This window comes from Halyomorpha halys, unplaced genomic scaffold, assembly GCF_000696795.3.
Source record: "Halyomorpha halys isolate HHAL.00 unplaced genomic scaffold, Hhal_1.1 Scaffold467.1, whole genome shotgun sequence".
NCBI lineage: Eukaryota > Metazoa > Arthropoda > Insecta > Hemiptera > Pentatomidae > Halyomorpha > Halyomorpha halys.
Genome location: NW_027114004.1, coordinates 351,760 through 365,061, shown reverse-complemented (window position 1 = coordinate 365,061; position 13,302 = coordinate 351,760). Strand labels below are relative to the sequence as shown.

The 13,302-nt window shown below is 31.0% G+C and overlaps 1 protein-coding gene across 1 annotated transcript in view; it reads left to right on the top strand.

Moving 5' to 3' along the window:
• The first annotated feature begins 1,011 nt into the window (after positions 1 to 1,011).
• LOC106683113 (cytosolic carboxypeptidase 6) overlaps positions 1,012 to 13,302 on the top strand; it is an 80,277-nt gene continuing 67,986 nt past the window's right edge. Inside the window, exons 1-2 of the mRNA XM_067051258.1 lie at positions 1,012 to 1,115; positions 4,551 to 4,767. Coding sequence (XP_066907359.1) covers positions 1,078 to 1,115; positions 4,551 to 4,767 — 255 coding nt within the window. The 5' untranslated portion in view covers positions 1,012 to 1,077. The remainder of the gene's footprint in view (positions 1,116 to 4,550; positions 4,768 to 13,302) is intronic.

The following is a 13,302-nucleotide window of genomic DNA, read 5'->3' as shown; positions in this document are numbered from 1 at the left end:
TGTACAAAATTTAAATTCATGTTATTCTAACCTAATAAATACATAAAGACACAAATATCAACATAAAATAGAAACAGACAAAATATCAACAACAAACTGACTTCCTACTGAGAAATAAATAAAAAAAAAAAAAAAAACGGTACATATGGCCAAGACTAAACACACCTGACTTTAATTTCAAAACCGTTTCAGCCCTTCCCCAAATTTGAACATGTTAGCATCATAAGGTAGAATACACTGCAGTTGAGAATTTTTTGTGATAATTATTTGAAGAGAGTGTATGTTCTAAAAAAAAACTGTGTTTTTCTCATTGTAGGGCATGACTATACAAACAATTAAGTTGCGAAACGTCGCAAAAAGATGTATTATTACAAAGTAATTATTGACTGAACCTCAAGACCCACTAAAACAAATGTATACATACAACAGTCGAGAAAAAAGCTATCAACGTATATATATATATAATATGTGTGTGTATGACGTACACCCGTAACGTTAAGAATAGAAGCTAAGCTCTTTTATAGTAATCATTCTTCTTTTTTTAGATTATAGTATGTAATAAGTTAATTAATATTACCATACACGTAAAAATATAATATGAATTTATCTAATAACAAATCACTGATTTAAAAGAGTAGAATAAAGGAAATAATTGATAAATAAATAGCCTGCATTAAGAAAATGCAGTTAGCTATTTTAGCTGGAAACCATTAACAAGCTGAATGGGTTAAGCAAAAACAATTATTTGCTTAGTCTCTGGGGCGCTTTGAAGTTAGAAAATATTGGCTCAGCAATTCAATTTCGGCTGATTGTCGTTTTTAGGGGGGAAAGAGAAATATAAAACAGGGGCTTAAACAGTTGGATGTGAAATTCGCTTGTTTTTCAATATAGGGATGTATTTATGAATTAATAAATGTATTTTATATCCATTGAATATTTAATATAGCGCTGCTGTTACAAAAACAATGTCTTTTAATGAACAATTATTAAATTTATTTTGTTTTATTGTTTTTTTTTTAGAGAGTCATTTTCAACATAGTCAATCTAAGCAAGAGGAGAAATTGCTTCTTGCATGGGATGACGCCAATTGTGAAATCGACCAGCAGACCAACATGGTAAAGTAGTTCGTTTTAATTTTTTTTTTTTTATGTATTATATAATAATATTTTAATGAGCTTATACAGCTGTATAACTAATATGATATAGCCAGACATTTAGGCATTTGATAAAGACTTGTTGTTTTATTAAGGGCATAAATAGGTGCCGTCTGTAAGACGACCGTACTGTACAAGAGCCGGGAAGAAAAAAATGCAATTATTTCACCCCAATTTTTGATTACTTTAATGAAAACTATGTATAATTATTAGTCAAAACTGATGAGTTTGCCAAGTCTAAGTAGGGGGAATAAAAAATGCCGGCTGTTTCAAAACCTTAATTTTTCATTCTGAGCTCTATATCTTAAATCTACCAACAACACTAGAAAATCTAAAAGAAAAATATTTAAAGGAGAGTAAATTTGCTGAAATATTAGCCCTAATAGAGCTATTTACGTTCAATAGTTCTCGAGATATTGCTTTTTAAAAAGCAACATTTTTTAAAAATCTACTGAATGATTTGTAGTTAGTTAATTTATTTTGAGAAATCTATATCTCAGGAACTATGTGACGTATAGATGTCAATTAGTACTCAAATTAAAGCTAGTTTAACGTACTGTAGTTTATGACCTTTACCTTTGCAAGAATAGTAGTTTTCATGATATTTCCTAAAACAAATTGATTTGTAGTTGTTCGAACAATAAGCTAGAGTTTTATCGAACGTACAGATGTCTGTCAGCACTCAAATTAAAGTTAGTTAATATATTTTAATATAAAATATTTTATAACTTTTATCTTTGTATGAGTAGTAGTTATTGTGATATTTGTCAAAATAAATTCACAAACTGTTAATTTCTAGTTGTTCGCATAAAATGTTTGGAAAAATATATCTCTAGATCCATAAGAGGCACATATATCTGCCAGCACTCAAAATAAAGGAAATTTAACTTACTATAAAGTAGTTTTTATTATATTCACATATGAATATAAATTTAGCAAATGAAAAATTTTGCGAACAACTATAAATCAATTTATTTTAGGAAATATCATGAAAACTACTATACCTACGAAGGTAAAAGTCATAAACTACATATAGTACGTTAAACTAGCTTTAATTTGAGTGTTGATTGACATCTATACGTCACATAGTTCCTGAGATATAGATTTTTCAAAATAAATTAACTAACTACTGATCTTTCAGTAAGTTCTGTACAAAAGTTTTATTAGGGTTCACAGATTATCAATTTTACTCTACTTTAAATGATGTTCTCTTAGATTTTCTATTGTTGTTGGTAGTTTTAATGATACAGAGCTCCGAATGAAAATGTAATTATTTTTAACGTTGAAAAGCCGGCATTTTTTATTCCCCCTACGTATACTTGGCAGACTCATCAATTTTGACTAGTAATTATACATAGTTTTCATTAATGTAATCAAAAATTCTATTCACTCTTGTACTAATAGTATAGGATCTTGTTTTAAAAAATATTTTTCTTCTTGAGTAAATTTGTATAATTTTTCAACAATTATTAATTATTACATATACAAAAAAAAAAAAGAAAGTTTATAAGGAGTAACCAAATAAAACCTACCTGCTAATCGTTTATTTCTTCAGCCTTTCATAAAGGGAAATCATAATATTCTTAAAAAATGTATAATATCAGTGAATACATTGTTAAAAATACTAAAATAAATATTAAATAAATTAGAAATGAATACAAAATGAAGTATAAAATAATTAGCACAATCCTTAATGAGCAACATTTCTTATCGTTTGACTTCATTTTTTAAGTACGATTCAACTCGGTTGGAAGCCAAAATTAATAAATAATTCAAGTGAGAACCCGTGAACGAAAAACGGCCTTTGTTTTATTTGTTATAAGCCCTTTGATGAAAGAATGTCCAAAATCTGATTTACCCTCTTATACAACAACTGAGCGAATTTGTTTAGGAATAAAAAAAATCAAAAACATACTGATCCATCGGACAAATATCCAACGTGTCTTAATTCAGCGTAAATTAACTGAATACAGAAATAAAATAAACCACTTTTCTAGAAAAAATCTAACAACAAAAGATCTCTATTTTTCTCTCAGTTAAAATGGGCTACCTGCGATGGACTCACTCCGAAGGTTGAAAGAAAACTGAGAAATAAAGGTTTAATATCAGCTTTTATCCTTTCAATATAATTTATATTAGCATTGAAGGAGGAACAGCGTGTGTTACGATTTGTTTAGAGAGTATTCACTAAAATATATTATTTATTAATTTTTTTTTCATTTAAGTCCCGGCTTTGTAAATTTTAATTAAAAACTTTTTAATTATGCTTATTCGTAATATCACAAAGAAGGTTGTTTTTTTCCCGTATTTATTTTATTTAACGTTTTCCCTGTATTTATTTTATGTAACGTTTTCCTTGTATTTATTTTATTTAAAGTTTTCCCGGTTAGAATTTTAAGAAATTATTTAAATAATATATGACAGTATACATGTACACACACAAATATTGGAGAGCTTTGGAATGTTTTACCCGATACTACTTAATGATCCGGTAAGTATTAAAACTAGAATGGGGAAGTTCTTGGGTAGATACAGGGAATTTGTCAAGGATAAAGACCTCTTGTTATTACGAGAATCGACCTATAACCCCTGGTATGGTAGGTTCTTCATTAAAACGGATGCTCCTCAAAGCTACCTAAAAATCAGTTGCCCTATAACTCACTTGAGAATAATTGCCCAACTACGACTTTCCGGTAAATAGGCAATTACTCTAATTGTCGGTCCACACAAATATACTTTGGACCCAAAGAAGCTTTGTCCAGCTTGTGATGGAACGGCTCTGGAGGATTGTTTCCATTTTTTGACAAATTGGCCCGAATGAGAACCGAATCCAATACATGCTGAAGCTAAGAAATATTAGCCGAAATCAGTTGTATGAATTTCTGTCTATACCCTCAGGATTAGACCTTAAACTGTTTTTTATGTATGTAACCCAAAACCGTTTGCTTGGAGCTGGACCCCTATCGTTCCAATAGGAGGTATAATTTTTTTAATATTACTAAATATGAAGGGACGTTTTTGTTTTGCTGTTTTATTATAACGAATGTGGATAGCCCAGTTTGGGTATATTGTTTGTTAATAGTTTACATAACGAGCTTTAACTCATCATTTTTTTTTAAATTACTACAATTGATTATCTATTTCAAGTACCATATTTCACAGGCTAACTCTATTTGTAAGGGGGTTGTCCCATAAACAAATAAATAAATTATTATCATTATTATACATATACACACACTAAAAACACGTAATATTTGGTGTGGTATTTCCTTTTAAATAAGAAAGATATCTCGTATTGGTTGTCACTATAGACCTCTCGATGCAATCTAACAACATGACACCACGTCTCGCTTTGTCCTAAGGTAATATTGAACCGATTATTTTTCTTTTTTCTAGGCAAAGAATGCCGGATAACAACGTCTTCTACCACAGTTCTCCGTACCACAGCAACAATTACATCCTCAGCCTTGCGTTCAACTTCGACAAAGAAGAAGACGTCTACCAGTTTGCATTTTGTTACCCATACTCTTATTCGAAATGCCAGGCTCATTTGGATCATCTGGAGAGGCGAGGGATGCCGTTCTTCAAGAGGGAACTTCTTGGTCAGTCATTGGTTAGTAATAAAAATATAGTACTGGTATTTGTTATTTATGATAATAATAATAAACCAAACATATATTTTGAGGAATCTGTTCAAGGATTTTAACGCTGTATTGCTGTTAGCAGCGTGGTCTGTCTGCCAACCCTTAGGTTGCGAGTTCAAGTCCCCGGCCCAATCCGGGATTTTTTCAGGCCTATAATTATACAATACGCACTCACAGCCTCCACGCGGGCATTTGTGAGGCCCGTTAGTCAATATGTGGCCATCACAAAAATGGGCATGGGAGTGACAAACCCCTATGAAAATCATGGCATGTAATACCTGAGTATATCGTGCGAGGCCTTAGACCTCCATGGTCTGTCGCGCCAATAATAATAATAATTACTATTATGACTGCCTTCATTCGAATGGACGTGCATTGGGACGAATAATGATAAAAGCTGGCCAAAATACGAAAAATTCAAACCAAGATATCGACTATAAATTATAAACCTGTGTTATCTTTCTTGCCCTTTAGATAATATTTATCGGAAAATTTACCCACATGCTCATCTATTAATAGGTTAAAAAATTAATGATGTTTAATCCGGGCATTGTTATTGCCTGTTTATTTAATTTATTATCACTCAAATATTTAAAATTTCAATTTTAGTGTGTACTATTGAAGTAAGTGTCCTCCTAATATTTACACAAGTAAGGATAACTATCAAGTAATGCCCAATAAACTGTAATAATGTTTTAATATTATTTTTAGTGGTGGGGAGTGGGGGTAATATATGAGGCTGGGGTGCGATAGCAACTTTTTCGATAAAGTCTTTTAATTAAACTCACAATACCAATGTACGATTAAATGATCATTTGTATCAATTAGGTCTCATCCTGTTTGAAATAGCATGACACGGTCTTAATACGGATTTTTCGAAAAATCTTCCACTAAAACTATCTTTAATTTCGTTTATTTACTAACGGTTCATATTGTTAGCAATAATAATTAGTGAATAAATACAAAATATCAAAGAATTTTATGAATGACTAAAAACGGAAAATATAAACATTGTATAACACAGATGTAGGTAATTTTTCAATTGCAAAAAGCCTCTCTAGCCGCAACATGAATAATAAGATTTGTATAAATAATCAAAAATAAAAATAAAAAATATAATGTTCAGTCTCTTACACGCTTTAAGATTTACAAGAAAAAACTAATGATACTACACAAAATAATAAAAAAAAATAGTCTAGTAAAAAAAAAGTTAAATTAATGTTAGGCTGATGTAACAAACAAAAAAATATATATGAAAGAGTTTTATTAACTATTGGTGAAACGTTGGAAGCTATATTCCGTAGGCGGTTGAACTGTGGTGATCGAAAAGCCACGCCCTAGTGGGGTGAATATAAAAAAAACTAAAACTTCCATCCCAATGGCACACTGAATAAAACTGAAATTTTCAAATCCATTTATTGATCGGGGAAGACATTGATCTCTTGATGAAGGGAGAAGCATCAGATTAGTCAACCCCCCATACTCTCAAAGGAAATTTAGGGTGAACAACAAATGCCTCTTCAATTTAACTGATGGGTTTAAGTTCTTTGTCGAAACTTAATCAGACGGAACTTTGAAAATGTCACTGTGAGTAAATTTCTTCTTCCTCAATTCACGTAGGTTTATCACTAATGGTTTCGTCGACTAAAAGATTTACTAAAATCTACGCATTAACGTTTTAAAAAAAAAAAGTGGAAAGATGAAATAAAAATCATATTAAAAATATTTTATAGTAATATATACATGGTGTCATAATATAAATCGGACCAATAGCTCCACATTTAAACGGATGCTTTAGACAAAAAAATTCTAAAGAAAAAAGTTGTAGGTTTAGCATTATTGTTTCACCAATCACTATTGCTTTTAAATTTTGAAACAAAAACGTGAATTTGGTGTGCGATAAAAACATGTAGTTTTCATATAATACCTATTTTTAAAAATAATAACGAGTATAAAGTATAACAATATTATGAGATTGCTTTTCAGGATAATCATTTTAAAAAAACTTGTAGTACAAGAGCCGGGAAGAAAAAAAGGCAGTTATATCACCCCAAATTTTGATTACTTTAATGAAAACTATGTATAATTAATAGTCAAAACTGATGAGTCTGCCAAGTATAGGTAGAGGAATAAAAAGTGGCGGCTGTTTTCAATCCTTAAAAAAACTTAAATTTTACATTCGGAGTTCTATATCATAAAAACTACCAACAACACTAGAAAATCTAAGAGAGCAATATTTAAAGAATTTACGTCTAATAGTTCTCGAGATATACCTTTTTAAAAAGCAAAATTTCTTAAAAATCTACTGAAAGATTAGTAGTTAGTTAATTTATTTTGAGAAATCAATATTTCAGGAACTATGTGTCCTACAGGTGTCTATTAGCACTCAAATTAAAGCTAGTTTAATGTACTATAAAGAAGTTTATGACCTTTAACTTCGTAAGAATAGTAGTTTTCAGAATATTTGCTAAAATAAATTGATTTATAGTTGTTCCGACAATAAGTTAGATTCATGAAAAACTTCATTTCAGAAACAATTGGACGTACAGATGTTAGCTAGCACTCAAATTAAATTTAGTTAAATTTACTACAAAATAGTTAATTATGTTTATCTTTTTAGGAGTAGTAGTTTTTATGATATTTGACAAAATAAACTCACACAATTTTAATTTCTAGTTGTTGGTATAAAATGTTGGATTTTTGAAAAATATATCTCTAGATCAATAAGACGCACATATGCCTGTCAACACTCAAAATAAAGGATATTTAACTTACTATAAAGTAGTTTATGACACTTGTCTTAGTAGGAGTAGTAGTTTTAATGATATTCACATATGAATATAAATTTGGCAAATGAAAATTTGTTCGAACAACTATAAATCATTTTATTTTAGCAAAATTCATGTAAACTAATACTCCTACGAAGATAAACATCATATACTACTTTATAGCTCAATTAACTAGCTTTTATTTGAGTGCCTATTGACATCTGTACGTCGAATCGTTTTTAAGATATACATTTTTCAAAATAAATTCAGTAACTACTGATATTTCAGTACGTCCCATACAACATTTTTCCGTAACGTTGTTTTTAAAAAAGCTATATCTCTATAAATATTTAACGTAAATAACTCTATCAGGGCTCATATTTTAGTAAATGTACTATTCTTCAAATGACGTTCCCTGAGTTTTCTCGTGTTGTTCCTACTTTTTAAGATATAGAGCTCCGAATGAATTTTTTTTTTTTATCGCTTTGAAACAGCCGCTATTTTTTATTCCCCCTACCTATACTTGGCAGACTCATCAATTTTGTCTAGTTATTATACATAGTTTTCATTAAAGTAATCAAAAATTGGGATGAGATAACTGCCTTTTTTCTGCTCTTGGGCTCTTGTACTATTATTTAAAGGAAGATATTTTGAAAATTTTTATTTAAGCCTCATTAATCTTTCAATGCGGATAATACCTAACTGATACTAAGAAACACATTGATATACCGACTCTAATCAAATTTGTCAGAGCCATATTTGAGAAAATATAAAAAAAGTGAATAATCGATTCTATAAAGTTGCACTGGTTAGTCGATTTTATCGAAAAAGTCGCAGTAACATCCAAGGTTTTGGCTTTTTCGTTTCTTCCGGGCCTTTGGGGGGGCTTTGATTTTTGGGCTTTCAGGACTTCTATTTCTATCTTTCTCTGGTATTTAGGTTTTTGCACTTTTGCACTATTGGATTCTTTCTTTTTTTTGAAGGTTTTGACCGGAGGGGGCCCCCCCCCCTCACAGCATAAGCATTTGTCTTCTAATGATTAGAATCATTAGCGTCCCTTGTGGCTGATATAGTGAGAAAGAGTCTCGAGCTTGTATAGGGTAACGAAAACGTGAGAAGGGCGCCAGTTTTTCTTCTGTTGGATTCAGAGGAATCATTGCAAATGCGAGAGTAAGTAAAGAAGGAGATTCCCTAACCACCTAAATGAGTTATTTCTATTTTTCATTTCTAATCCACTGTAACTGAATCTTCGCACTGCTCATCGACGCATCAATATTACCATCTTCCCTGGCCCCAGTTCAAATTTATAATTCTAATCTAATCCTCTCTTATCTCTTTTTGGCTACCCTTTATAACCTTGTAATTATACCATACAGTTTAGTATTATATTTCTCTTGTTCAATGAGCAGTTCTCTTTAAATTTTTTTACAAATTTATATTCTCCCACTTTCAATACCTTCAATTAAATTATGTAAAATATGTAAGGCCAGGTGCTAGGCCTTCAGTTGAAGATGTACTTACTTCATGCACTTCCCCTTACTATATATTCCATACACAGGTAAGCGAAACTAATAACTATAGTAATTGACCTATAACATAGCATCAGTGCCGATTTAGACTGAACAAAATGCGTATATATATATATATATATATATATTAATTAGAAAAAAACAACATGTAAATTGAGGTGTTAAATTTAATTAAACTATTATTAAACAGAAGAAAGTGTTCAAACCGTGTTTTATTTGTTTAATCTTATCTTGAAGCGATGAGAATCATGAACCAAACTAAAACACTATCGTTGTCCCTTATGAAGTTTTGTAACTTGTTATCCTTGGGAAATTTTGGGAGAATAATCAATAATTGTAATGCGCCCTAAGCGTAGCTCCACCCTGTTATACCCTGGTTCGGAATATCCTTGTGGCTTTGGGATAAACCCTATCAACGGGCGGAAACCTCACCAACAGCAAATTACTGCGAATAATGGACTAGGGGCTGTTCCTATAGTTGATTACAAATGGGACTCGATTCCTAGCTGTTTGAAATGTTTGAATAATCATTAAATAGTACAATAAACATTGCAACTTAAAAAGATTAATTCAATAATTAATATTAAAATGAAAGAAATACCTTTACTTCCAATACGTTATCTCAATCGCACCTCTATAACTTTTTATTTTTTATTTTTATTGATATTTACAACTGTATATAAAATACATCAAGTAAATTTGAAGTAAGATCATAATGGTATGGTACAAGCACGTTGGGAAACTACCGATTGGTAGCACTCCAAAAAAATGTTTACAATATAAGGTCTCTAGGCCATCTTCTTTTCAGACGCTTCGGAGAATTTTCCGGAATGAAAGAGGAAGCAAGGTTAGAAACTAGTGGGTTTGAGTGGTTAGGGAGTTTATAATGGAAGGATTGATATCTGACTCGGGCTAGATCGATTACATAGTGAACACTACAGTCTTTATGGATGATTTTATTAGTGACAAAGTAAGGAGCATTAAGGATTTTACGAAGGATTTTGGATTGTAAGGATTGGATAAGAGAGGAATTCGAAGGTTTAATGGAGCCCCAAAGCTTAACTCCGTATGTCCAGATTAGCCTTATTACAGTCATCTAATTTAATAATCAGTCCTTTGTAAGAAATTGGAAGTTTAGACCGTTCGTTTAGTAAGTGCTTTAATAGTCGAAATCGACGTGCAGTTTCCTGTCTTTTCAGTCTTGTGTGAGAATTATAGTTTAATCGTTTGTCCAGTTGTCCAAGGTAGCGGATCTATTCGACAGGGGTAAGATCATCATTATTAAAAGAGACTGTAGGGCAGATCAATTACATACATTAAGGTCTTTATGATTGATTTTATTTGTGACAAAGTATGGAGTTTTAATGATTTTACGAAGGATTTTGGATTGTAAGGATTGGATAGGAGAGGAATTCGGAGGTTTAGTGAAGCCCCAAAGCTCAACGCCTCGATAATGCTCTGAGTATTATCTTTTATTTCCATCCTCAACGAAATCTATTATGCTATTCGCCAAAAACAATAGGATCTTTGGTATTGCTGCAGTGGTAGTATAAGAACATTAAACGTTTTTTAAAGACAGGCTGTAAAAGTTTCGTTTATTTAAGTATTTGAAATAGGGTAATTGAATTAGGGCATAGTATTGTTTTTTATTTTAACCAATGTCCATTTCCTAGCAATAATGAGTAAAAAGTATAAGATATTGAACAAAATTATTTACATCAATCCTTAGGATACCTCCGAAGATCAGAATGAACTAGGCCAAAACGAAGCTAACAATACCCTATACGATAATATTATCGTTTTAATTTCCGTGATAGTTTTTAGACAAAGACTTTTTACTTAATAATAATTTATTCAAACTTGTCTAAATTGTCAAATTTAAAGCCTAATATTGTTCAATTTTAATTTAAATAAATCGGTTTTTTGAAGAAAATGACTTATTTTATTTTACCCGATAACATGATGGTAATGTGAGTGATGGTAGAGATAGAATAATATAAGAAACGTCCGTAAACCTAGTATTAAGTATGAAAGTCCATAGTTGACAGTATATTGTTATAATTTTTAATTAATTATTTTAAACTTTATTTCATGTACTGAGTTGTTGATCGGTCTCTAAAGTACCCTAGGGATGGTGTTGTTGCTAAGCTATGTAGCAATACGTTACTAAGTTGTTATATTAGAAAAATCAATATTACACTGTTTACCATTCTGTTTGAAAGCAATATAGATCGGTTACAATTTCTTGTCTGATTATTTACAATCTACATACAGTCAGGTAAGGGTATTTAGATTTGAGCCAGACAAGGAACCTAATATGCTCATTGAAGTCTAAAACGTTAAATGCGATTGGCGATTTTCAATACTTTTTGAATTCAAATTTTTCATTTTCTGCATGTATTTCAAGTTTCCCTACTTTCAGTAGAAAAGAAAAAAAAATTATATTTAAATTTAAATATATATTACTCTTACCCCTGTAGAACAGATTTGTTATCTTGGACTACACCTTGACAAACGACTAACCTGGAATCCTCACACAAGACTGAAAAGACAGGAAACTGCACGCAGATTCCGACTATTACAGCACTTACTTGACTAACGGTCTAAACTTCTAACTCATTACAAAAGACTGATCTACATGACAATAATAAGGCCCATCTCGATATACGGAGTTGAGCTTCGGGGCTCCACTAAACCTTCGAATTCCTCTCGTATACAATCCTTACAATCCAAAATCCTTCGTAAAATCCTCAATACTCCTTATTTTGTTACTAATAAAACCATCCATAATGACCTAAATGTTCCTTTTGTAACCGATCTAGCCCGATAACCACCCAAACCCACTTGTTTCTAACCTTGCTTCCTCTTCCATTCCTGGGAAACATCCAAGGTGCCTGAAAAGAAGATGGCCTCGTGACCTTATATTGTAAAATGTTTTTAGAGTTCTACTACGGGGTAGTTTCTCTACATGCTGTATCATATCATTATCATTATGTCATTATGATGAAATTTACTTGTTGTATTTTTTACTAACTATATTACTCGAAAACGCTAATATACTATATTTAATTTACTAGTGCACTATTTTCAGTGCTAATCTTTTCACATCCCCACATTTGATTCTATTGATTTATTCTTCTCCAATTTTCTATTGTTTCCATATCTTGTTGTTTTAAGTACTAAGGTGAATGTTAACTAAATAAGTTGAAACCAAAGCGTTAATTTTAAGGGTTTTTTATTAACTTAATATGTGTTTGTTTTCTAACCGTACCTGAAACCATCTTTTCTTGTGTGTATAAAACATTGGGCCACAATTTTTGGACTTCAATGCCTTCTAGTAGTTATGTGAACGTTGAAAACAAAATTTCAAATAACCTAGAAGATGTTTACGTCCACAAACCATACGTGGCCCAATGGTGTACCTCTTGGCACAAAGTTGAACTATTTTGTTGTTCGTTAAAGGGATATGATAAGTGATTATTTCCAAAAATAAATTCTTTTCTACCAGAAAGAATGAAATTCTTTCTACTGATCTTGTTAAGTAATAGCTGTTGATATTATATTATTAGAGACGGGTAACGTTATAATAAAAGCGCTATAACGACACAGAAATGCTAGACAAAAACAACAATTTAAATCCATTTGACAAATAAGGCAAAGTAAACAATAAAATCGTGCCTCAGTAAAATATTGAACAAATAAAAAAAAAAGCGCTTCTCAGACAATGTATACTTAATGTGCAATGGCCAGGGTTTGTTTGCAAGGGATTGCCAAAGGGAAATAAAACACACCTTTCATGATTCTACTTTGTTTATTTAACCGATGCCACACTGCGATGTGGGATTCACAGTTTCTTCTATCTTACCCTTGTTTTTAGAATTATTAATAAACATTTAAAACTTTATATTACCTTAAAGATCCTATAAACGTTTCACTGTTCCATTAAAATATCTAGTCCACCGCATCACATTCAACATTCCCCATTGTATTATAATAATGATAAAACTCAATTATAAGATTATAGTTCTGAATATGAGTTTTAAAAATAGAGTTTTTTAATTTGTAAAGCTTTTTTCTATCTAAATCTGTCTGGTCCTTGCAATGAAGACAGCTATGTATCAATTATTCTTCCTAAATTAAGGCTCACCAAAAACTAAAAATATATTTGTTACGTGAATAGTACTAAAAATATATTTGTTACGTGAAT